Source organism: Melozone crissalis, unplaced genomic scaffold (assembly GCF_028551555.1).
Source record: "Melozone crissalis strain CALT ecotype California unplaced genomic scaffold, PUWL_Pcris_2 ptg000006l_1, whole genome shotgun sequence".
Taxonomy (NCBI): Eukaryota; Metazoa; Chordata; class Aves; order Passeriformes; family Passerellidae; genus Melozone; species Melozone crissalis.
In genome coordinates, this window is record NW_026535784.1 from 8,023 (window position 1) to 34,175 (window position 26,153).

Sequence of the window (26,153 nt, forward strand, 5' to 3'; positions counted from 1 at the left end):
AATTGCCGCTCCAGGTGTTCCCAGAGTGGGAATTCCGTGGTTATGGAAAGGAAACATCGGGGCATGGAAGGGTTTGGTGACCATGGTTGTTTATTCACCAATAAAAACAAAGAGATTTTTGCTGATTTTAGGAAAGGGGTATCCAACTGTAGGAAAGGGGGATCCAACTGTAGGAAAGGGGAGTTTTCCCCTAAAACACAGAATTATGGGGTTTTGGGGAGCTGCAGGTCGGGGTGGGGTCAGGAACTGCCCCTCCAGGGGTTCCCAGGGGTGGGAATTCCATGGCCATGGAAGGAAACATTGGAGAACAGAAGGGTTTGGTGACCACGGCTGTTTATTCACTAATAAAAAACAAAAGAGATTTTTCCTGATTTTAGGAAAGGGGGATCCAACTGTATCTTGGGAACTGCCACTCCAGGCGTTCCCAGGGGTTCCCAGGGGTTCCCAGGGGTTCCCAAGGGTGGGAATTCCATGGCCATGGAAGGAAACATTGGAGCACGGAAGGCTTTGGTGACCACAGTTGTTTATTCATCGATAAAAACAAAGAGATTTTTTCTGATTTTAGGAAAGGGGCATGTGATGTTAGGAAGGGGGATCCAATTGCAGGAAAAGGGGGATTTGTGTGGATTTGGGGTCACAGGGCCGTGCCCTGCTCGGGCGCCTTGGCCTCGCGGGGGTAGAACTCGGCCAGGATGTTCTCGGGGATGCGCTTGAGGAGCTGCTTGGGGAAGATGCGCAGGAGCTGCCAGCCGATGTCCAGCGACTCGAAAATGCTCCGGTTCTCGTAGGGACCTGCCGGGAGAGCGGGGAGGAGGATTTGGGGCTGCCGCAGGGGCTCTCCCAGATCCCAAATCCCCGGTTTAGGGCTGAAAGCTCACCCTGGGAGATGAAGTGCTTCTCGAACTTGTGCAGGAACTCCAGGTACAGGAGGTCGTCGGCGGACAGGGCCTCCTCGCCCACCACGGCCTTCATGGCCTGCACGTCCTTCCCGATGGCGTAGCAGGCGTACTGCGGGATCCAGGGATTCCAGAGAGGGATTGGGATGGGCACGGACCCCACAGCCCGGCCAGTGCCACCAAGGGACACTTCCCACCAGCCTGGGTGGCTACAAGGTCCATCCCAACCTGGCCTTGGACACTGCCAGGAGCAGCCACAGCAAATCTGGCAATTCCAGCCCAGCCCCTGCCCACCTTCCCAGCCAGGAATTCCTTGCCAAGATCCCAGCCCAATCTCCCCTTTCCCAGTGGGAGCCATTCCCTGCCTCCTGTCCCTGCAGGCCTTGTCCCCAGTCCCTCTGCAGCTCTCCTGGAGCCCCTTCAGGGATTCTGAGGATTCCCTGCAATTTTCCCTTCTCCAGGGGAACATTCCCAGTTCTTCCAGCCTGTCTCCAGAATCCTGGAATGGTTTGGATTGGAAGGACCTTAAATCCCATCCCATTCCCAACTCATCCATGTTTAGGGACACCTTCCCCTACCCTGGGTTGCTTCTGTGTCCTGTCCATCCACGACACAGAAGCAACCCTCCATCCCATCCCATCCCATCCCATCCCATCCCATCCCATCCCATCCCAATTCCGTCTCATCCCAAATCATCCCAATTCCTTCCCATCCCAATTCTGTTCCATCCATCCATCCATCCTGGCCTTGGACATTCCCAGGGATTTGGGGCAGCCCCAGCATTGCCGGGTGTTGTCACCTTCCCTGGATTCTCCCCCCCAATCCCAATAAAGGCAGATGAAGATTTGGGATTTAGGACACCCTGTGGAGCTCAGTGGGATCCAATCCTGGATCATCCCAAAATCAGAGCTCCCCTCTGGAATCCCGTGGCCATTCCTGGTGCTCTGAGCTCTTGCCTTCTCCAGGAGAATATTCCCAGCTCTCCCAGCCTGGCTCCAGAGCAGCTCCAGCCCTCAGAGCATCTCCAGAACCTCCTCTGGAATTGCTCCAGCAGCTCCAAACCCTCCTGAATTTGGGATCTGGGAGCAGGAGCAGCTCCACGGGTGGGGCCTCACCTGAGCCTCCCCAAACGGGGGGACAGGAGGGCCCTGAAGTGACAAACGCCACCCCCCGAGTGTCCCCAAGCCCTCACCAGCTGGTTGGACACGTCTCCATGGTCCTTCCTGGTCATTCCCTCTCCGATGGCCGATTTCATCAGCCGGGACAGGGACGGCAGAACGTTGATGGGGGGGTAAATCTGTAGGGTGGGAGCGACCCCAATGTCCCGCCAGCCCTGGGGGACCCCACCCCTACCCCCGCTGTTCCCGGGGCTTTCCAGCCCTGGTGGGTGCTGGATCCACCCCTGGATCCACCCTGGATCCATCCCGGGAGATGGGAATGGGTTTGGGAACGAACCTGGCGGTTGTGGAGCTGCCGGTCCACGTAGATCTGGCCCTCGGTGATGAAGCCAGTCAGGTCAGGGATGGGGTGGGTGATGTCTGGGGTGGGGGGACAGAGGGGTTGTGAGTCCCCAAAGTGGGGCTGGCAGCTCAGCTGGACACGGGACAACGCTGTGTGACATCTGTGGGGTCACCGGGGCAGCACAGACCCCACTGGGGTCAGTAGGGGGCGATTTGGTGTCACCCCATTGTCCTGGAGCTGGGGGACCCCAAATCTGGGTGGTTGGGATGGCACAGAGGGGTTTTGGTGTCACCTCCCTTGCCCAGGGACCCCAAATGTGAGGGGATGGGGTGGCTTGGATGGCACAGATGGGTTTTGATGTCACCTCTCTGTCCTGGAGCTGGGGACCCCAAATGGGAGGGTTTTGGTGTCACCCCCTTGTCCTGGAGTGACCCCAAATGGGAGGGGATGGGGTGGTTGGGATGGCACAGAGGGGTTTTGGTGTCACCTTCCTGAAGCCAAGGACCCCAAACTGGAGTTGTTGAAGGGTTGTTGAGGACATGGAGAACTCTCAGACCCTAAATCACCCCAGCACCCTTAACCACCCCAGGAGCTCCCAAAACCGGGTAAAACCAGTGCAATTTGGGATTTCCCAACCCTGCGATTTCCCAGAGTGGGGAAATCCCGATCTCCTATGGTATTCCCGGCCCTACTGTGTCCCGCTGACCGTCGTTGGGCATGGTGAGGATGGGGATCTGGGTGATGGAGCCGTTCCTGCCCTCCACGCGCCCGGCGCGCTCGTAGATGGTGGCCAGGTCCGTGTACATGTATCCAGGGAAGCCGCGGCGGCCTGGGACCTCCTCCCTGGCTGCCGACACCTGCGGGGTTGGGGGGGTCAGGGCACCCCAAACATCCCAAAAACCACAGGGGGCACGGGGGACACGAGTGTTCTGAGTAGTCCAGGCAACCCCAAAAATCCCAGGTGTGCTCGCTGCTCCAAACACCCCAAAACCCCAAGAACTGTGGAAACCCCAGGTGTGCTGAGGATTCTGAGCATCCCAAACACCCCCAAACACCCCCAAAACCATGGGAAGCATGAGGGACACAAGTGTCCTGAACAGCCCAGGCAACCCCAAAAATCCCAGGTGTGCTGGGTGCCCCAAACACCCCAAAACCCTCAAAACTCACGGAAACCCCAGGTGTTCTGAGGATTCTGAGCACCCTGATTACCCCAAACACCCCGTGAACCCTGGGCTCTCCTTGTCACTCTGAGCACCTCAAACACCCCAAGGATCCTGGGCTGTCCTTGTCACCCCAAACACCCCAAGGACCCTGGGAACCCCAGCTGTCCTTGTCACCCTGAGCACCTCAAATGCTCCAAGAACCCTGGGCTGTCCTTGTTACCCTGGGCACCCCGAGCCCCCCAAGGACCCTGGGTTGTCCTTGTCACCCCAAATCCCCCCCCAAATCCCCCAAGGACTCTGGAATGCCCAGCTGTCCTTGTCACCTCAAACCCCCCCAAGGACCCTGGGTTGTCCTTGTCACCCTGAGCACCCCAAACCTCCCAAGAACCCCAAACACTTCCCACTGTCTTTGTCACCCTGAGCACCCCAAGGTCCCCAGGAACTCTGGGCTGTCCTTGTCACCCCAAATCCCTCAAGGACCCTGGGCTGTCCTTGTCACCCTGAGCACCCCAAGTGCCCCAAGGACCCTGTCACCTCCAGCTGTCCTTGTCACCCCAAACTCTCCCAGGACCCTGGGTTGTCCTTGTCACCCCAAGTCCCCCAAGTCCCCTGTCACCTCCAGCTGTCCTTGTCACCCCAAACTCCTCAAGGACCAATCCCCCAAGGACCCTGGGATGCCCAGCTGTCCTTGTCACCTCAAACCCCACCAAGGACCCTGGGTTGTCCTTGTCACCCTGAGCACCCCAAACCCCATGACCACCCCTGCTGACCTCTCTGAGGGCCTCAGCGTAGGAGCTCATGTCGGTCAGGATGACCAGCACGTGCTTCTCGCACTGGTATGCCAGGAACTCGGCCGTGGTCAGTGCCAGCCGCGGCGTGATGATCCTCTCAATCCTGTGGGACACCCCCAGTTAGTGCAATTAGGCTAATTAGTGCCCACAGGGCAGGTTTGGGGTGCCTGGGAAGGAAGGGAGAGAGGGAAGAAGGAAGGAGAAGGAGAAGGAGAAGGAGAAGGAGAAGGAGAAGGAGAAGGAGAAGGAGAGAAGAAAGAAGGAGGAGAAGGAGGAAGAAAGGAAAGGAAAATGGAAGAAAATGGAGAGAAAAGAAAAAGAAAGAAAGAAAAAGGAGAGAGGAGGAAGAGAGACAAGGGAAAGACAGAAAAGGAGAAGGGAAGAAGGGTAGAAGGGGAGAAGGAGAAAGGAAAAGAAGAAGGAAAAGAAGAAGGAAGGAAGGAGGAAGAGGAGGAAGGAAAAAGGGAGAAGGAAAAAGAAGAAGGAGAAAGGAAAAGAAAAAGGAAGGAGAAAGGAAAAGAAAAAGGAAGGAGAAAATAAGAGAGGAGGGAGAAGGAGGAGGAGAATGGAAAAGGAGAAGGGAGAAGGAAGAAAATGAAGAAGGAAGAAAAGGAGGAGGGAAAAGAGAGAGGGAAGAGGGAGAGGAGGAAGAAAAAGTAGGAGAAAGAAGGAGAAAAAAGAGGAGGAGGAGAGAGAAGGAAGAATGAGGAGACAAAAGGAGAAAGGAGGAGGAGGAGGAGGTTAGGGAAGGACAGGAAGAGGAGGAGGAGGAGGCAGGGCTGTGCCTCACGTGGGGTCGTTGGCCAGGTTGAGGAAGAGGCACACGTTCTCCATGGAGCCGTTCTGCTCGAAGTCCGACTTGAAGAACCGCGCGGTCTCCATGTTCACCTGCGGGACACGTGGTCAGCGGGTGGGGACACGGGGACATGGGGACACAGGGACAGGGTGGTTCTGGGGTCACCTGGGACGTCCTGACTCACCCCCATGGCTGCAAAGACGATGGCGAAGTTGTCCTCATGGAAATCCACCACATCCTTGGATTTCTTCACCAGCCCGGCCTGGCGGCAGATCTGTGCTGCAATCTGAGGGAGGGGACAGAGGTGGCAGCAGGGACAGGGACAGGGGTGGCAGCCGGGGCACCCTGGAGCAGCCATGGCCCCTGTGGGACCAGGACGTGGCCCCACGGGCTGCGGCCAGTGGGGTGTCCCCCCTCTTCCTGTGTCCTGCCTTGTCCCTTGTCACTCCTGACAGGTCAGGGATGGCTCCCATCACATCCCACCCTATGGATCCTATCCCATGCCATCCCATGGATCCTATCCCATGAATCCTGTCCCATCCCATCCCATCCCAATTGCATCCCATGCCATGGATCCCATCCTCTCCTAATCCCATCCCATGCCAAGGATCCCACACCATGGACCCCATGCCATGCCATCCCATTCCACCCCATGGATCCCATCCCATCCCACCCCGTCCCATTTTGTCCCAGTTTGTCCCATCCCATCCCCATCCCCATCCCCATCCCCATCCCCATCCCCATCCCATCCATCCCATCCCATCCCATCCCATCCCCATGCCATGCCATGCCATGCCATGCCGTGCCATGCCATCCCATCCCCATCCCATCCCCTCCCATCCCATCCCATCCCATCCCCATGCCATGCCATGCCGTGCCATGCCATCCCATCCCCATCCCATCCTCATCCCATCCCATCCCCTCCCATCCCATCCCCATCCCATCCCCATCCCATCCCATCCCATTGCATCCCATCCTCATCCCATCCCATCCCATCCCATCCCTCTCTGGAATTCCCAGCCCCTCCTGCTGTCCCACACTCATGGGGACATGAGAAGGGTCTGGAGCCCCCCCCAGTCCCTGAATTTAGGGGGATCCCTAAACCATCCCAGATCCTCCTGCACAGCACACAGCAATTGCTGTGCCAACAGGGAAACTGAGGCACGAGTTGACAGCAGCTTCCCGACTCCAGGAGCGGGGATCCGACCTTCCCAACCCCTCCATCCTCCTCCTCCCCCAATCCCACCTCGTTGTGGGGCAGCCCGGCGGCGGAGAAGATGGGGATTTTCTGTCCGCGGGCGATGCTGTTCATGACGTCGATGGGAGAGATCCCGGTCTGGATCATCTCCTCGGGATAGATCCGCCCGTGGGGGTTGATGGGCTGGCCTGGAGCGGGAAATGGAGAGATCATGGAATGGTGGGGTTGGGTGGGGCCTTGAACCCATCCAGTCCCACCCAGGGACAATTCCCACCATCCCGGGGTGCTCCAAGCCCTGTCCAGCCTGGCCTGGGACATTTCCAGGGATGGGGGGGAGGAGGATGCAGGGATGGCCCGGGTTGGTGGCAAAAATTGGGAAGGAAGTTCTGGAGATGAGCAGGGAGCAGCTCTGGTGTGGGACAGGAACCATCCCAGCAGTTGGACACCCTCCTGGAGCATCCTGGTGGGGATGGATGGATGGATGGATGGATGATGGATGGATGATGGATGGATGGATGGATGGATGGATGATGGATGGATGGATGGATGATGGATGGATGGATGATGGATGGATGGATGGATGGATGGATGGATGGATGGAAGGATGGATGGATGGATGATGGATGGATGATGGATGGATGGATGGATGGATGGATGGATGGATGATGGATGGATGGATGGATGGATGGATGGATGGATGGATGGATAATGGATGGATGGATGGATGGATGGATGGATGGATGGATGATGGATGGATGGATGGATGATGGATGGATGGATGATGGATGGATGGATGGATGGATGGATGGATGGATGGAAGGATGGATGGATGGATGATGGATGGATGATGGATGGATGGATGGATGGATGGATGGATGATGGATGGATGGATGGATGGATGGATGGATGGATAATGGATGGATGGATGGATGGATGGATGGAAGGATGGATGGATGGATGATGGATGGATGATGGATGATGGATGGATGATGGATGGATGGATGATGGATGGATGGATGGATGGATGGATGATGGATGGATGGATGGATGGATGGATGATGGATGGATGGATGGATGATGGATGGATGATGGATGGATGGATGGATGATGGATGGATGGATGGATGGATGGATGGATGGATGATGGATGGATGGATGGATGGATGATGGATGGATGATGGATGGATGGATGGATGATGGATGGATGATGGATGGATGGATGGATGGATGGATGGATGGATGATGGATGATGGATGGATAGATGGATGGATGGATGGATGGATAGATGGAGGGATGGATGGATGGATGGATGATGGATGGATGGATGATGGATGGATGGATGGATGGATCCATGGATCCATGGATGGATGGATGGATCCATGTATGGATGCAGGGATGTGATGACACCACAGGACATGGTGACACCATCAGGGCACGTTGTCACCCCAATTCCAGCCCATCCCAAGCCCCTCCCACATTCCCTCAGAGCCGTCACCGTTGATGTCCAGGAAGTCCTCGGCCATCACCGGGGGGCCGCTGTCGATGGGTTTGGCGGAGCCGTTGAACACCCGGCCTGTGGGGACACAGGGACTGTCCCTGACTGAGGCCACCAGCTGGGGGTGGCACTCCCATGGCCCTGGGACATGGTCCCCATCCCGATCCCGGGATGTGCCTTCCACCCCAGCCAGGACATAGCGACCGGGGGCTGTGGGGCAGGAAGTGTCACCTGTGGGCTGGGTGACACTGCAGGTGCCAGCACATGGGGACAAGACCCCGGTGTCCCCCCATGTCCCAGCCACCTCCATCACCTTGTCCCCATGTCCCCATGCTCCTAGCCACCCCTGTCACTTCCCTCTTGGGGTCCTGGGTTCCCAGGCAGGGGGTGACACCAAGACCCCCATACAGGCACAGGGGACAGGACCTTGTCCCCATCATCCTTTCCATGTCCCCATGTCCCCAGTCACCCCCATCACCCTGTCCCCGTGTCCCAATGTCCCCATCACCCCCATCACTCTGTCCCTGTGTCCCCATGTCCCCATCACCCCCATACCTCTGCTCCTGCGTCCCTGTGTCCCCATCACCCTGCCCCTGTGTCCCCACGTCCCCAGCAGTCCCTCCTCGCAGTCCCTGCGTCCCCATCACCCCCATCACCCTGTACCCATGTCCCCATCACCCCACCTTTGTGTCCCCATGTCCCCATCACCCTGTCACTGTGTCCCCACATCCCCATCACCCCACCTTTGTGTCCCCATGTCCCCATACTCCTGTTCCCATGTCCCAATGTCCCCCGTCACCCTGTCCTTGTGTCCCCATCACCCCCATCACCCTCTCCCTGTGCCCCCATGTCCCCATCACCCCCATACCTCTGTCCCCATGTCCCCATCACCCTCTCCCTGTGTCCCCATGTCCCCATCACCCCCATACCTCTGTCCCCATGTCCCCATCACCCTCTCCCTGTGTCCCCATGTCCCCATCACCCCCATACCTCTGTCCCCATGTCCCCATCACTCTGTCCCTGTGTCCCCATTTCCCCATCACCCCCATCACTCTGTTCCCGTGTCCCCTTGTCCCCATCACCCCATCCCTGTGTCCCCATCACTCTGTCCCCGTGTCCCCACATCCCCAGTCACTCCCCTCTCTCAGTCCTCATGTCTCCATCACCCCCATCACCCTGTCCCTGTGTCCCCGTGTCCCCACGTCCCCAGTCACTCCCCTCTCTCAGTCCCCAGCTCAGTGGGGTGACACCAACCCCCCCAAACCGTCCCCAGGGAGGGGACGCGGCCTCACCGCTCGCTCTCAGCCTCATCGACCGCCTCGGAGCCGCGGTGGCATCGATCGCGACAAAGCCACGGTTCCCTGACCTCGCCTCGGTGGCTGCCGCCCCCTGCCCGCCCCCCCTGTCCCCCACGGGACGCGGTGGCGGTGCGGGGACACGGCAGCGGTGTCACAGCGCATCAGGGTGATGGCAGCGCCGAGCGCCGAGCACGAAAGGTCAGCGGCCACGGCAGCGGCGACTCCCGGGGGACACCGAGAGCGGCGGGGGGGGTGACACCGGGGGGGCGACACGGGGGAGGTGACACCGCCCCCTGCCCTTTGCGGGAGCGCGACGGGAGCGCGGCGGACACGCGGCCCCCGTGGGTGAGGGGACAGCGCAGGGACAGCGCAGGGACAGCGCAGGGACAGGGCCACCCTCCGGCCCGACCCCGAGTGACCCCCGGGGGGGGGATTGGGGAATTCGGGGGACATGAGGGGACAGGGGGGGCTCAGAGCTGGATCCCAGAGAGGTTTGGGGGGGAAGGGACCTTAAATCGCGTCGATGTCACCTCCCTGCCATGGGGACACCTTCCACTGTGCCAGGTGGCTTCAGGTGCTGGCCAGCCCGGGCTGGGACACTGCCAGGGGTGGGGTGACAGGATCAGGGACAGGGTGACACCGCCAGGGATGTGGTGACACCGCCAGGGACAGGGTGAAACTGCCAGGGATGGGGTGACACCTCCAGGGTAGGGGTGACACCACCAGGAAGGGGGTGACATCGCCAGGGACGGGGTGACAGCGCCAGGGACGGGGTGACACTTTCAGGGATGAGGTGACGCTTTCAGGGATGCGGTGACACCACCAGGGATAAGGTGGCACCTCCAGGGACAGGGTGACACCGCCAGGGACGGGGTGACATCTCCAAGGATGCGGTGGCACCGCCAGAGACAGGGTGAGGTTTTCAGGGATGGGGTGACACTTATAAGGACAAGGTGACACTAGCAGAGATGCGGTGGCACCTCCAGGGACAGGGTAGCACCACCAGGGACGGGGTGACACTTTCAGGGATCGGGTGACACTTGCAGGAACGGGGTGACAGCTCCAGGAGTGGGGTGACACTAGCAGGGATGCGGTGACACCACCAGGGATAGGGTGACACCACCAGGGTTGGGGTGACACCTCCAAGGATGCGGTGGCACCGCCAGGGACAGAGTGATGCTTTCAGGGATCGGGTGACACTTGCAGGGGCAGGGTGGCACCGCCAGGGACAGGGTGGCACCGCCAGGGACAGGGTGGCACCGCCAGGGACGGGGCGATGTTTTCAGGGATGGGGTGACACTTATAAGGACGGGGTGACACTAGCAGGGATGTGGTGGCACCTCCAGGAACAGGGTGGCACCTCCAGGGACGGGGTGACACCGCCAGGGACAGGATGACTCCTCCAAGGATGCGGCGGCACTTTCAGGAACGCGGAAACACCGCCAGGGACAGGTGTCACCTCCAAGGACACGGTGGCACCGCTAGGGACAGGGTGATGTTTTCAGGGACGGGGTGACACCTCCAGGGACGGGGTGACACCGCCAGGGATGAAGTGACCCGCCGGGGGTGGGGTGACACCTCCAAGGGACGGGGTGACATCGCCAGGGACGGGGTGACACCTCCACGGATGGGGTGACCCTGCCAGAGTTGGGGTGACACTTTCAGGGACGCGGTGACTCTTTCAGGGATGAGGTGACACCGTCAGGGATGGGGCAACACCTCCGGGGACGCGGTGACACTTCCAGGGACGGGGTGACACTTCCAGGAACCCGGTGCCACCTCACCTGGCCTCCTTTCCCCGCCCACCCCTCGCGTTTCCCGGGGTCGCCGCGCACAGAGGACGCGGGGGCCGGTCCCGCCGTGTCCCAGGTGGCCGTCACAGCTCGGAGGTGGCCCGGGGACGTTCTCAGCCCCAGAGATGAACCCTAAATGTCCCCAAATCTCGGTGCCAGCCGTGCCCGGGCTCACCCAGCATGTCCTCGGACACCGGCGTGCGCAGGATGTCCCCCGTGAACTCGCACGTTGTGGCCTTGGCATCGATGCCCGATGTGCCCTCAAACACCTGCGGGGTGCCCGGCGAGGGCAATTAACCAGGATTAATTAACGCTCTGTGGGGCGCGAGGTGACCCGCGCTCACCCCAACACCCCCCCCCCCCCCGGGAGGGGACATAAAAAAGGGACAAAGTTTGGGGTTAAAAACCCTTCTTGAGGGGATTTGGGGGGATGTTTTTTGGGGTGGACGGTGAATGCCGCGCCAGCGGGAAAAGCCTTTTGATCCGGATAATATTTGACATCATTTGCGTTAATTAACCCCCGGCTCGCCGCTTTAATTAGAGCCGGGTGGCCCCTGGGAGCAGGGGGGAGCTGGGGACGGTGACAGGTGACACTCGGAGCCCCCCAGGTGGCTGCGGGTCACCCCCAACAATGCTGAGGCTGCAAAAATCTCCTTTTCTCGCTTTTTTTCCTTCCTTTCATCCCTTTCCCCCCCCTTTTTCCCCCTGCCCGAGCCTGACTCCCTAATAGGATTAAAAGGGCAGCCCCGAGGCGCAGGTGGCACCAGAGCCGCGACTTTGGGGCAGCTGCGCCACCCCCCGGGCCCCCGCAAGGACATCTGGGGGGGATCCGGGCTAATTAGGGGGGATTTGACCCCAAACAGCCCCCGCGGCTTTGGGGACACCCCTGTGGCCACTGGTGTCCCAGGGCTGGTGGCTTTGGGGACCCCCCAGCCAGGGCTCGTGGCTTTGGGGACACCCCAGCTGTCACTGTGGTACCAGGGCTGGTGGATTTGGGGACACCCCAGCAGCCTCTGGTGTCCCAGGGCTCGTGGCTTTGGGGACACCCTGGTAGCCCCTGGTGTCCCAGGGCTGGTGGCTCTGGGGACACCCCAGCCAGGGCTCGCGGCTTGGGGGACACCCCTGCAGCCCCTGCGGTCCCAGGGCTGGTGGCTCTGGGGACAATGGCCTGGCTGTCCCAGGGTTGATGGCTTTGGGGGGTGGTGGCAGCGCGGTCCTGGGATGGAGCAGGGGGTCAGTGTGGGGCTGTGGGGTGAGGGAGGGGACACGGCCTGTCCCAGGACACCCCTGGCCATCCCAGGACACCCCTGGCCATCCCAGGACATTGTCACCTGTGCCAGGACCACTCCCAGAACACCCCCGCCCATCCCACGACATTGTCACCTGTCCCAGGACATTTGTCCCAGGACACTGCCCAATCCCAGGACACCCCTGACCATCCCACGACACTGTCACCTGTCCCAGGACATTGCCCATCCCAGGACACCCCTGGCCATCCCACGACACTGTCACCTGTCCCAGGACATTGCCCATCCCAGGACACTCCTGGCCATCCCAGGACATCAGTCCCGCCCCTAAAGAGCACAGGGACACGAGCCCGACAGCCACCACTGGAGGGGGACAGAGCCACGGGACAGAGCCCTGGGACAGGGACCGAGCCCTGGGACAGGGACAGAGCCTTGGGACAGGGACCCGGGACAGGGACCGAGACCGGGACAGCGACCAGGGACAAGAACAGAGCTCCGGGACAGGGACTGAGCCCTGGGACAGGGACCCGGGACAGAGACAGAGCCCGGGGACAGAGCCAGAACCCTGGCCCGCGTAGCCCCCGCATGTCGCCATGTGGCGGTGTCGCCGTGTCCCCGCGGTGTCGCCGTGTCCCCGCCGTGTCCCCGCCGTGTCCCCGCCGTGTCGCCGTGTCCCCGCGGTGTCGCCGCGTCCCCGCGCTCACCTGCACGATGGCCTTGGCGCCCATCACCTCCAGCACCTGCCCGCTGCGGGTGGTGCCATTGGGCAGGGTGAAGTTCACGATCTCGGCGTACTGCGCGAACTGTGGGGACAGCGACACGGGCAAACGGGGTGGCGGTGTCCCCTCTGTCCCCTAACCCTAACCCTGTCCCCCCAGCCCTGCCTGCTCCGCTGGTGCTGCCTCAGTTTCCCCTCCTGTGGTCCTGAAGCCACCAAACTCTGAAGTGGGGACACACCGGGTGGCAAAGGCATGGCAGGGGGTGGCGCTGCCTGTCCCTGTCACTGTCCCATCCTGGAGCTGCCCCCGGGCTGTGGCACCGCTCTGTGCCTCAGTTTCCCCGATGTCGAGGGGATTTTCCACTCTCGAGGAGGTGACACCAAATGCTGTCACAGCCAGAGCCACCACCAGGGTGCCACCACCTCCGAGGCACAGGTGTCCCCATGAGGCACGAGTGGCACTCATGGGGACACTGCAGGGTGCAGCGAGGGGACGTTTGTGTTGAGGGGACATGTCCGGCTCTGGGGACAATGGCCGATGTCAGGACTCTCCTCCTCCTCCTTTGATTAGCTGATTAATAAATAAATGACAGGGCCATGGAAATGTGACACCAGGTGACAAAACCCTCTGGGTGTCACCCAGGTGGCCCCAGCCCAGACAGGAGAGCGGGACAAGGGACAGGGAGGGTGACAGCAAGGGGACACGGGGGTTGTGGAGTGGCCCCGCTCAGAGCAGGGGCCATGTGGGAGATGGGACTGGGACAGGGGACAGGGGACAGGGGACAGGGGACAGGGGATAGAGCTCGGAAAGCGGACAGGAGATGGGGGACAGGGGACAGGAGCCAGAGCTGGGAAAGGGGACAGGGGACAAGGGACAAGGGACAGGGGACAGACCTGAGAAAGGGAACAGGGGATGGGGGACAGGGGACAGAGCTGGGAAAGGGGACAGGAGATGGGGGACAGGGGACAAGGGACAGGGGACAGAGCTGGGAAAGGGGACAGGAGATGGAGGACAGGGGACAAGGGATAGAGGACAGAGCTGGGAAAGGGAACCATGGATGGGATACAGGGGACAGGAGCCAGAGCTGGGAAAGGGGACAGGGGACAAGGGATAGAGGACAGAGCTGGGAAAGGGGACAGGAGATGGGGGACAGGGGACAAGGGATAGAGGACAGAGCTGGGAAAGGGGACAGGAGATGGGGGACAGGGGACAAGGGATAGAGGACAGAGCTGGGAAAGGGGACAGGGGACAGAACTCAGGCAGGTGCACAGGACACAGGGACAGGAGGCAGAGCTTGGTCAGGGACACAGGGGACAGGGCACAGGGACACAGGGGACAGGGGCTGAGCTCGGGCAGGGACACGGGGGACACGGGGGACAGGGTGCCCGGACCGAGCGCACACATGTCCCACGGAATGTCCCCCGTGTCCCCAGTGTCCCCCCTGTGGGTGCACACGCCACTCGCACAGGGACATGAGGACACCGGGACATGGGGACACGGGGACATGGGGACACGGGGACATGGGGACATGGGGACACGGGACACGCCACCCGCACGGGCAGGCGGGGACAGGGCTCTGCTGCCGAGCGCGTCCAGAGGAGGGAGCTCGGACCCCAGAGAGGAGGGGACAGCCCAGGGGACAGCCCAGGGGACAAGGGACAAGAGGGATGGCACAGGGAAAGGGGACAGCCCAGGGGACAGGAGATGGAGAAGAAGGAACAGGGGGACAGCCCAGGGGACTGGGGACAAGGGACAGGAGGGATGGCACAGGGACAGGGGACAGCCCAGAGGACAAGAGATGGAGAAGAAGGGACAGGGGACAGCCCAGGGGTCAGGAGGGAGGGGACAGAGGACAGGTGACAGGGGACACACTCCCCCCATCGCACCCTCAGCACTGCAGTCCCCGCACAGCCCCAGGTGCCACCCCCAAGCTGTCCCCATGTCACCCAGGGTCCTACCTTGACGTTGTCCAGCACCACCAGGGGCCCGTTGACACCGCACACTGTCCTGTAGGCTGGGGGAGGTGACACCGTCAGTCCCCAGGGCCACGGGGCCACCCGGGCGGTGCCACCCCCACGTCCTGTCCCTTCCTGTGTCCTTTTCCCTGTGCCGATGACACCCCGAGTGACCAGTGGTGGCCCGACTGGACACTGTCACTCAGTGGTGACACGGCACTCGGGGCTTGTGTCACCTTCTGGAGCTGTCCCCAAGTGCCCGGCGGGGATGTCACCGATGGGAATGCCACCAGGGCCAGCAGGGAAGTGTCCCCTTGTCCCCTCCCAGTCACGCCTTGCCCGGGGATCCTGCCTGGCCCGGGGGGATGCGGGGACACTTCCCAAAGTCCCCGCGGTGCTGGGGGACACTGGGGACACCCTGGGGCGACATTGGGGTGGGGAAATGAGGGTGTGACCCCGCGGGAACAGCACTGGGACAGGCGGTGACAAACGGGGACAGGGGACAAGGGTGACAAATGAGGGTGAAGCTGGATAGAAACACGGAGAGAGACAGTGGATCCAGGGAATTTCGGGATTGGGATTCTGGGAATGCCGGGATTGGGATGGGATCCCGGGATTGGGATGGGATCCTGGGAATGCCGGAATTGGGATCAGATCCCAGGATTGGGATGGGATCCTGGGAATGCCGGGATTGGGATCAGATCCCGGGATTGGGATGGGATCCTGGGAATAATGGGATTTGGATGGGACCCCCTGGAATGCTGGGGTTGGGATGGGATCCCAGGACTGGGATGGGATCCCGGGAAATTCCAGGATTGGATCCCAGGAATAATGAGTTTGGGATGGGATCCTGGGAATAATGGGATAGGGATTGGATCCCAGGACTGGGATGGGATCCTGGGAATGCCGGGGTTGGGATGGGATCCCAGGAATAATGGGATTTGGATTGGGTCCCCGGGAATGCCAGGGATTGGGTCCTGGGAATAATGGGATTGGGATGGGATTTTGAGAACGGCGGGATTGGGATCAGGTCCCGGGAACCCTGGGACTGGGACTGGCTCCCAGGGGTGCCGGGTTTGGGATCAGCTCCAGGGAGTGCTGGGATTGGGATGGGACCCTGGGAGCGCCAGAATTGGGATCGGGTCCCAGGAGTGCCGGGAGTGGGATCAGCTCCGGGGAATGCCAGGATTTGGATCAGCTCCTGGAAGTGCCGGGTTTAAGATCAATTCCCGGGAGTGGCAGGATCAGGATCAGCTCCCGGGAACGCCGGGACTGGGATCAGCTCCCGAGAATGCCGGGGTTTGGGATCGGCTCTGGGGAATGCCGGGATTTGGGATCGGCTCCCGGGAATGCCAGGTTTGGGTTGAATTCCCGGGAATGCCGGAGTTTGGGATCGGCTCTCGGGAACGCCGGGGTTTGGGATCAGCTCTGGGGAACGCCGGGGTTTGGGATGAATTCCCGGAAACGCCGGGGTTTGGGATCTCCGGGTTTTGGGCTCGGCCCCCGGCGGGCGCAGGTGCGGGGGAGCTGATCCGGCTCTAAGACGCGCCTTGATCATCCCGGGAAGTGCCAAAGCCCCGAGCGCTGCCCCGGCCCCGCTGACCCCGCCGGGCCCTTTCATGCCCTGCCCCCGCTCCCACACCGGGCTCCGGCATTCCCACCTGATCCTAATAGGATCGGAGAGGCCGGGCCAGCTGCAGGGCGTCCCGCGGGGACGGGGGTCCCTGATGTCCCCGTGCTGACGGTGGCGTTGTCCCCCGGCCGGGACAGCCCAGGGAGGTCATTCCTGGGGATGGGTCCCGTTTCTCCCGCTGGTCACAGCCCAATCCTGGACACCCCACGGGGCACTGTGGGGTCACCCCGATGGCACAACGGGACCCTCGGTGTCCCCTCCCCTCAGCCAGGGCAGTGCCAGCGGTCCCAGACATTCCAGCTATGGGATCTTGGAATTATAGACTGGTTTAGGTTGGGAATTCCTTAAAGCCCAGGAATTCCACCCCTGGCACCTTCCACTGTCCCAGATTGATCCAAGCTCCAATGTCCAGCCTGGCCTTGGGCACTGCCAGGGATCCAGGGGCAGCCACAGCAAATCTGGGAATTCCAGCCCAGCCAGCAATTCCTTGCCAAGATCCCAGCCCAATCTGCCCTTTCCCAGTGGGAGCCATTCCCTGCCTCCTGTCCCTGCAGGCCTTGTCCCCAGTCCCTCTCCAGCTCTCCTGGAGCCCTTTAGGACTCTGAGGATTCCCTGGATTTTTCCCTTCTCCAGGGGAACATTCCCAGTTCTCCCAGCCTGGCTCCAGAGCAGAGGGGCTCCAGCCCTGGGAACAGCTCTGGAATCTGCTCTGGATTTGCTCCAGGAGCTCCACACCCCCCTGAATTTGGCATCTGGGAGCTGGAGCACCTCTGCAGGTTGGGTGTCCCCTGAACAGAGCACAGGGACAGAATTCCCACCTTTCCCAGCTCCATCTTCTCCCAGGGCTGTCCCCAATCCTTTCCCCTCCAGCCTGGGTTTGTGCCCCATCCCAGTTCCTCCTGCCCTTGGCCTTGCAGAGCCCCATGAGGTTCTCCCAGCCCCACTCCAGGAGCTAATTAGCTAATTAGCCTTCTCTGCCCTTCCCCAATTAGGGCCGGCTCCTGCTGCTCGCTCATTCGGGCTCAGGAGGGGCCAGCACACCGGGAGCCCCCTCCCCGCCTTTTGTCCCCTTTATTCCCAAAGTGACCATCCGGCCTTTTATTCCCGTTCCCACCTCCCTTCTCCTGGCTGGAGTTTATGGCATTTTTAATTTTCAGCAGCCCCAAAGTCACCCCCATGGGACAGGGACGTTGGGAGTGTCACTTGTCCCGGCATGGGGGTGTCCAGTGAGGTACCAGTGGCTGCCACCCCCTTGAGGACAATCCTGGTGACCCTCCAACCCCACTGGAATGGCTCTTCCCATCAGGAATGTGGGAGCCTCTGGCAGCACTGGTGTCACCAGGAGTGACATTGGATCATCAGCTGAGCTCTTGGGTGGTATGGAAATCCATCCTTAGTCCATCCGTCCATCCATCCATCCATCCATCCATCCATCCATCCATCCATCCACCATCCATCCATCCATCCATCCATCCATGCATCCATGCATGCATCCATGCATGCATGCATCCATCCATCATCCATCCATCCATCCATCCATCCATCCATCCATCCATCATCCATCCATTCATCCATCCATCCATCCATCCATCCATGGATCCATGGATCCATGGATCCATGGATCCATCCATCCATCCATCCATGGATCCATCCATCCATCCATCATTCATCCATCCATCCATCCATCCATCCATCCATCATCCATCCATCCATCCATCCATCCATCCATGGATCCATGGATCCATCCATCCATCCATCCATCCATCCATCCATCCATCATCCATCCATCCATCCATCCATCCATCCATCCATCCATCATCCATCCATCCATCCATCCATCCATCCATCCATCCATCCATCCCTCCATGAGCAGAGATCTCTGGACATCAGGGAATCCTGGGCTGGTTTGGGTTGGGAGGGGTCTCAAATCCCACCTGGTTCCATCCAGGGACCCCTCCCGCCACCCCAGGTGCTCCAGGCCCGGTGTCCAGCCTGGCCTTGGACATTCCAGGGGTCATTCCAGCCCCTCATCCCTGCCCGGCTCTGGGATGTTCTGTCAGGACAGAGCGGGAAATTGCGACAGCAACGCCATGGGACAGCCTGGGAAGGGATCGCGGTGGGGAGAGAGGAGGAGAAGGAGAAAAAGGAAAAGAAGGAAAAGAAGGAAAAGAAGAAGAATGAGGAGGAAGAGGAGAAAAAGAGGAAGAAGATGAGAGAGGAGGAAGAGGTGGAAGAGGTGCAGAAGAGTCAGAAATAGAAGAAGAGGAAAAAGAAAGAGGAAAAGGAGGAGGAGGAGGTGGAGATGAAGGAGGAGAAGAATAAAAAGGAGAAGGGGAAGAAGAAGAGAAGGAGGAAGAAGAAGAGGAGGAGAAGAGGAAGAAGGGGAAGATGAAGAAGAAAAAGAGGAGAAAGAAGAGGAAAAGGAGGAGAAGGAGATGAAAGAGGAGAAGAAGTGGAGGAAGAGGAGAAAAAGAAGACGAGGGAGGAGGAAGAGGTGGAAGAGGTGAAGAAGGAGGAGAAGAAGAAGAAGAAGAAGAAGAAGAAGAAAGAGGAGGAGGAAGGGAAGGATGAGGAAGAAGAAGAGGAGCAGAAGGAGAAGAGGAGGAGAAAGAGGAGGTGAATAACAGGAAGAGGAAGAGGAAGAGGAGGAAGAAGAGGACGAGAAGAACAAGAAGAGAAGAAGGAAGAGAAGGAGAAGAACAAGAAGAAGAGGAGGAAGAAGAGGAGGAGGAAGAGGATGAGGAGAAGAAGAGAAGGAGAAGAAGAAGAACAAGAATAAGAACAAGAACAAGAAGAGGAGAAGGAAGAGGAAGAAGAGAAGGAGGAAGAGGAGGAGGGCAAGGAGAAGAACAAGAAGAGGAGAAAGAGGAGGAAGGAGAAGAAGAACAAGAAGAGGAGGAGGAAGAGGAGAGAAGAGCAAGAAGAGGAGAAGGAAGAGGAGGAGAAGGAGAGGAAGAACAAGAGGAGAAGGAAGAGGAGGAGGAGGAGGAGGGCCGAGAAGCGCAGGGGGAGCACCGGAAAGCCGCAGCAGCGATAATGAAGCCGCGGCAGGCCCGGGCTGGGTGGGCTGCGGCCGCCGGCCGGGGGCACGGCCGGGGGGCGGGGGGCGGAGGGGGCGAGGGGGCCGAGGGGGCAGCAAAGTCTTTCAACGTGGCCTTTCCACACCCCCAGCCCCAAATTCACAGCTGCTGTCACATGCGATCTCCGTCAGCGCTGACACTCACGCACTGCTGCCCGCGCGGGGGGGACCGCGGCCCCCGGTGACAAAGGGGACCCGACCCGGCTCCACCCGCCGCTAATTGCTCCCGCTCGCCCGCCCTGCCCTCCGCAGCCCCCGCGGCCCCTCCCGGCCCCTCCCGGCACTCAGGGCTCGGCTGCAAAGTGCGCCGGGGGCTCGCTGCCACCTCCGAGGGGGGCTGGGGGTCGGGGAAGGGAGCTTAAGGGTCGGCCTGTTCCGCCAGGTCAGGTGGATCCGAGTCCATCCAGCCTGGCCTTGGGCGCTTCCAAGGATTCAGGGGCAGCCACAGCAAATCTGGGAATTCCAGCTCAGCCTCTCCTCACCCTCCTGGACAGGAATGGCTTGCCAAAATCCCACCGAAATCTCTCCTTTCCCAGTGGGAAGCCATTCCCCTTTTTTGTCACCTCATCCTCTGGGCTGGGTGTGGGGTGAGTGATGCTCAACCCCAGCCCCAAATTCCAGAGCTGGGAAGGGATGGGGATACCTGGAGCAGAGATGGGAAGCAGGAGGGATAAACAGCCCCCAAATCCCTAAATCCCCCAAATCCTCGGTCCCAGAGCAAAGCTGTGGGTGCGGGGCTGCCCCAGCAGGTCCAGAGCTGGTCCTGAGCCGCCCTGGGGCAGGGAGGGTCCCTGGTGTCCCCCAGGGCACAGAGAGGGGACCCCAGCCCGGGCACCCCTGGATGGATGATGGATGGATGGATGATGGATGATGGATGGATGGATGGATGGATAGATGGATGGATGGATGATGGATGGATGGATGGATGGATGGATGGATGATGGATGGATGGATGATGGATGGATGGATGGACGGATGATGGATGGATGGATGGATGGATGGATGATGGATGGATGGATGGATGGATGGATGGATGGATGGATGGATGGAAGGATCCATGGATGGACGGACAGATGGACAGAGCAGGGGCAGAGGATGCTGGGCACAAGGCTCTGGATGGGGCTGGGTGCATCCCCCATCCCTGGCAGTGTCCAAGGGACAGGGACAGGGCTGGAGCAGCCTGGGACAGTGGGAGGTGTCCCTGAGGGTGGCACTGGCTGGGATTTAAACTCCCTCCCAACCCAAAATCCAGGATTTTACGACTCCATGAATGCCCAATTTCCAGAACCCGCACCACAAACCCACCCCCCTCTTTTCCTCCTCCAGCTCTTCCTCCCAATCCCTCTCACCCCCGAGCCCACCCTGGGACTTTTCCGACAATCCCTAAGTGACCGCTCGCTTCCCCCCCAATCCTGGCCGGCCGTGGTCGCCTGCTGGACCTGCCCATTGTGCCATGTGTCACTTTGTGCCGCGCTGTCAACCCCGCGGGGCTGGCCCGGGGCTGGCAGGGGCCGTGAAAAGCCCGGCGGGGGGTCACACTCTATGCCACTAATTAGGGCCCGGCGGCCGCGGGTTCCCAGACACACCTGCACGGTCATGTGGGGGCAGCCGCAGAAAAGGCGGCCCCAGCCAAGCGTGAAGCCAGCGAGGAAAAAAAAAAGGGGGAAAAAAACAACAAAAAAAAAAAAAAAAAAAAAAGAGAAAAAAAAAGAGGGAAATTCAAGCGTTGCTCGCTGTGGAATTAAATACCAGGGAGGGAGGGAGGAGAGGGGAGGGAAGGGATCCTAAAGGATGTGGGATGAAAGGCGGGGGTTGTTGTGGGGCAGAGGGGTCACAGCCCCCCAGGGCAGGGTGGCCAAGGGTTGGGAGTGTCCCTGGATCCTCCTCTGCTGCTGCTCGTGTCCCAAATGGCACCAGGAACAGACCCCAAAGGGACAACCCGTGTCTGGAGCAGGAGAGGTGTCAGGGATTGTGGGGACAGATGGGACGTGGCAGCAACCCACCAAAATCACTGCTGGGCTGGGGCTGTGTGGCACAAATTGGATGTCCATCTGTCTGTCCATCTGTCCATCCATCCATCCATCCATCCATCCATCCATAATCCATCCATCATCCATCCATCCATCTATCCATCCATCCATTCACCCATCCATCCATCCATCCATCCATCCATCATCCATCCATCCATCCATCCATCCATCCATCCATCCCTCCATCATCCATCTGTCCATCCATCCAGCCATCATCCATCCATCCATCCATCCATCCATCCATCCATCATCCATCCATCCGTCCATCTATCCATCCATCTATCCATTCATCATCCATCCATCCATCCATCCATCCATCCATCCATCTGTCCATTCATCATCCATCCATCCATCCATCCATCCATCCATCCATCTGTCCATTCATCATCCATCCATCCATCCATCCATCCATCCATCCATTTGTCAATTCATCATCCATCCATCCATCCATCCATCCATCTATCCATTCATCATCCATCCATCCATCCATCCATCCATCCATCCATCCATCCATCTGTCCATTCATCATCCATCCATCCATCCATCCATCCATCCATCCATCTGTCCATTCATCATCCATCCATCCATCCATCATCCATCCATCCATCCATCCATCCATCATCCATCCATCCGTCCATCTATCCATCCATCTATCCATCCATCATCCATCCATCCATCCATCCATCCATCCATCCATCCATCATCCATCCATCCGTCCGTCCATCCATCATCCACCCATCCATCCATCCATCCATCCATCCATCCATCCATCCCTGCCCATCCCAGTTCTCCCAGTTCCGGGCACTGGGCTGTAGCTGGGGACAGTGACAGCACCCCTGTGCCCAGTGCCACACTGGGACCCCGAACTGGGACCCCAAACTGGGATTCCAAACTGGGGACCTGAACAGGAACCCGTAACTGGGGCTCCAAACTAGAACATTTAGCTGGGACCCTAAACTGGGACCCCAAACTGGGATCCCAAACTGGGAAACTGAACTGGGACCTCAGACTTGGACCCTAAACTGGAACTCTTAACTGGGACCCCAAATTGGAACCTTTAACTGGCAACCTGAACTGGAACTCTTAACTGGAATTCTAAACTGGAGCCTTTAACTGGGACCCCAAAATGGTACCTTAAACTGGGAACCCAAACTGGGACCCCAAATTGGGGACCCAAACTGCGAAACTGAACTGGGACCCCAGACTTGGACCCTAAACTGGAGCTCTTAACTGGGAACCTGACCTGGGACCCTTAACAGGGAACCTGAACTGGGACCCTTAAATGGTACCCTAAACTGGGAACATAAACTGGTACCCTAAACTGGGAACCCAAACTGGGAAACTGAACTGGGAACCCAAACTGGGAAACTGAACTGGGACCTCAGACTTGGACCCTAAACTGGAACTCTTAACTGGGAACCTGAACTGGGACCCTTAAATGGTACCCTAAACTGGGAACATAAACTGGTACCCTAAACTGGGAACCCAAACTGGGAAACTGAACTGGGAACCCAAACTGGGAAACTGAACTGGGACCCCAGACTTGGACCCTAAACTGGAGCTCTTAACTGGGAACCTGAACTGGGACCCTTAAATGGTACCCTAAACTGGGAACATAAACTGGTACCCTAAACTGGGAACCCAAACTGGGAACCCAAACTGGGAAACTGAGCTGGGACCCCAGACTTGAACCCTAAACTGGAGCTCTTAACTGGGACTCTTAACTGGGAACATGAACTGGGACCCTTAACTGGGACCCCAAACAGGGACCCCAAGCTGAGATGGCCAGCTAGGATGCCAAACTGGGACCCTAAACCGGGAACATAAACTGGGACTCCAAACTGGGATCCCAAACTGAGACCCAGAACTGGGGCCCTAAACTGGGACCCAAACTGGGACCCCAAATAGGGGACCCAAACTGCGAAACTGAACTGGGACCCCAGACTTGGACCCTAAACTGGAGCTCTTAACTGGGAACCTGAACTGGGACCCTTAAATGGTACCCTAAACTAGGACCCTAAACTGGTACCCTAAACTGGGAAACTGAACTGGGAACCCAAACTGGGAAACTGAGCTGGGACCCCAGACTTAAACCCTAAACTGGAGCTCTTAACTGGGAACCTGAACTGGGATCCTTAAATGGTACCCTAAACTAGGACCCTAAACTGGTACCCTAAACTGTTACCCTAAACTGGGAACCCAAACTGGGACCCCAGACTGGGACCCCAGACTTAGACCCTAAACTGGAGTCCTTAACTGGGAACCTGAACTGGGACCCTTAACTGGGACCCCAAACAGGGACCCCAAGCTGAGATGGCCAGCTAGGATGCCAAACTGGGACCCTAAACCGGGAACATAAACTGGGACCCCAAACTGGGATCCCAAACTGAGACCCAGAACTGGGGCCCTAAGCTGGGACCCAAACTGGGATCCCAAACTGGGACCCCGAACTGGGAACATAAGCTGGGACCCTAAACTGGGACCCAGAACAGGGGGAACCCCGCACCCCCATGAGCTCAGGCACCCACAGCCCCACGCTGCCCCTCCCCCACATTCAGGGATGTCCCCACCCTTCCGAATGTCACCGCCAGGTCCCCCCCCCCCCCAGCCGTGCCACCCCCTCTGTCCTTCCTGCCACTTCTGCTGTCACCTCCCAGAATATTTTGGGACTCGCCTGTCCCAGCTGCCCACCTGGGTGACAGGGACACACCGGGGACAGGACTTTGTCCCCGCCTGGGTGGCGGTGCCGCTCTGGGCACAGGGAGGGGACAAACGCGTCCCCCGAGGGGACAAACGCGAGCAGCGGGAAGAAACTGGGGCGGTTTTTTCCTGGCACAGGGACACGCGGGTGACACCCGAGCCAAGGGCTGGCGCTCGGCCAGGCGACACGGGCAGGAGTCACCCGCGGGTGGCCGCTGTTGACAGCAAACACGGCGGGTGGCCGGGCAGGGCCAGCTCGGCTCGGGAGGGACCGGAGCCACCCGGCTGGGGACATCCCCGCGAGGTGGCTTCCGAACCGCCCCGGCAGCGAAGGCACCAAGGTCACAAGGGACGCCCTTGGTGACAGCGGGGGCTTGGGGACAAAGTGACAGGGGGATGGTCCAGCCCCGTGTGGCGCTGGCACGGTGCCAGGTGTCCCGATGTCACCGTGGGATGGGGACACAGCGGGAAGGGCGCCCCGGCTGTCACCATGGCGCCTCACAGGTGTCCCCAGGGTGGGGACACTTTCCCCGGTCCTTGTGGGTGCGGTGCCCAGGAGGGGACACCCCCGCAGCCCCACAGTGTCCCCCTGTCCCCCCGAGAGGCACACGTGGCCGCTGTGCCACCCTGCCTGTCGCAGTGCCACCCAACTGTCCCCTCCTGAGCCAGTGTCACCCGTCCATCCATCCCTGCCACCCCTGCCTGTCCCAGTGCCACCCACCCATTTCTGTTACCCTCCCTGTCCCAGTGCCACCCCTCTGTCCCTTCCTGAGCCAGTGTCACCCACCCGTCCCTGTCACCTCTGCCTGCCACAGTGCCACCCCTCTGTCCCTGCCAATCCCTGCCTGCCCCAGTGTCAGCCACCCATCCCTGTCACCCTCCCTGTCCCAGTGCCACCCCTCTGTCCCTTCCTATCCCAGTGCCACCCACCCATCCCTGCCACCCCTGCCTGTCCCAGTGCCCCCCCTCTGTCCCTTCCTGAGCCAGTGCCACCCCTCTGTCCCTGTCACCCCTGCCTGCCCCAGTGTCACCCACCCATCCCTGTCACCCTCCCTGTCCCAGTGCCACCCCTCTGTCCCTTCCTGTCCCAGTGCCACCCGCCCGACCCTGTCACCTCTGCCTGCCCCAGTGCCACCCACCTGTCCCTGTCCCTGCTCCAGTGCCACCCACGCACTCCTGCCCGGTGTCACCCCCTCGTCCCTGCCACCACTGCTCGGGGACAGAGCGATGTCCCTTCCGTCCCCGGGGTTCCCGCCTCGGTGTCCCCTCGGTGTCCCCCCGGTGTCCCCTCAATGTCCCGCACTCACTCAGCCGGGGGTTGCTGTGGAAGTCGCGGGTCACGGCCAGCCCGTGCTCGCGGGCTGCCGCCAGCTCTGTCGCCGCTGCTGCCACCTTGGTGGCGGCCATGGCCCTGTCCCTGTCCGTGTCCTTGTCGCCGTCACGGTCCCGGTCCCGCCGGGCAGGACACGGCAGCGCCCCGGGTTTTATAGCCCCGGCCCGGCCCCGCCCGCGACACCGGTGGCAAAGGTGACACCGGCAGCAAAGGTGACACTGGCGGCACAGGTGACACCGGAGACAGAGGTGGCACCGGCGGCACAGGTGACACCGGAGACACAGGTGACACCGTGTTGGCTGTAAACAGCGGGAGGGAGCGGCCGGGGGCGGGATCGCGGGAGCCGGGATGGGGGCAGGGAATGGGAATGGGAGAGGGAATGGGAATGGGAACGGGAATGGGAACGGGAATGGGAATGGGAACGGGAACGGGAACGGGAACGGGAGTGGAAATGGGAACAGGAGTGGGAACAGGAGTGGGAACAGGAACGGGATAGGGATGGGGATGGGGATAGGGACAGAGACAGGGACAGGGATGGGGATAGGGATGGGGGTAGGGATCGGGATA

At 60.1% G+C, this 26,153-nt stretch overlaps 1 protein-coding gene across 1 annotated transcript; it reads right to left on the reverse strand.

The window, feature by feature from the left end:
- Positions 1-634: 634 nt before the first annotated feature.
- On the reverse strand, positions 635-25,660 carry LOC128946636 (V-type proton ATPase subunit B-like). The gene is made up of 16 exons (XM_054290572.1): positions 25,561-25,660; positions 24,456-24,626; positions 21,325-21,468; positions 14,815-14,870; positions 12,842-12,940; positions 11,066-11,159; positions 7,800-7,877; positions 6,354-6,493; positions 5,292-5,393; positions 5,102-5,199; positions 4,291-4,414; positions 3,064-3,214; positions 2,352-2,434; positions 2,089-2,193; positions 879-1,008; positions 635-792 (listed from the first exon to the last, which is right to left on the reverse strand). Exons 1-16 carry the CDS (start codon positions 25,658-25,660, stop codon positions 635-637), a joined length of 1,833 nt encoding a protein of 610 aa, XP_054146547.1.
- Positions 25,661-26,153: the final 493 nt, after the last annotated feature.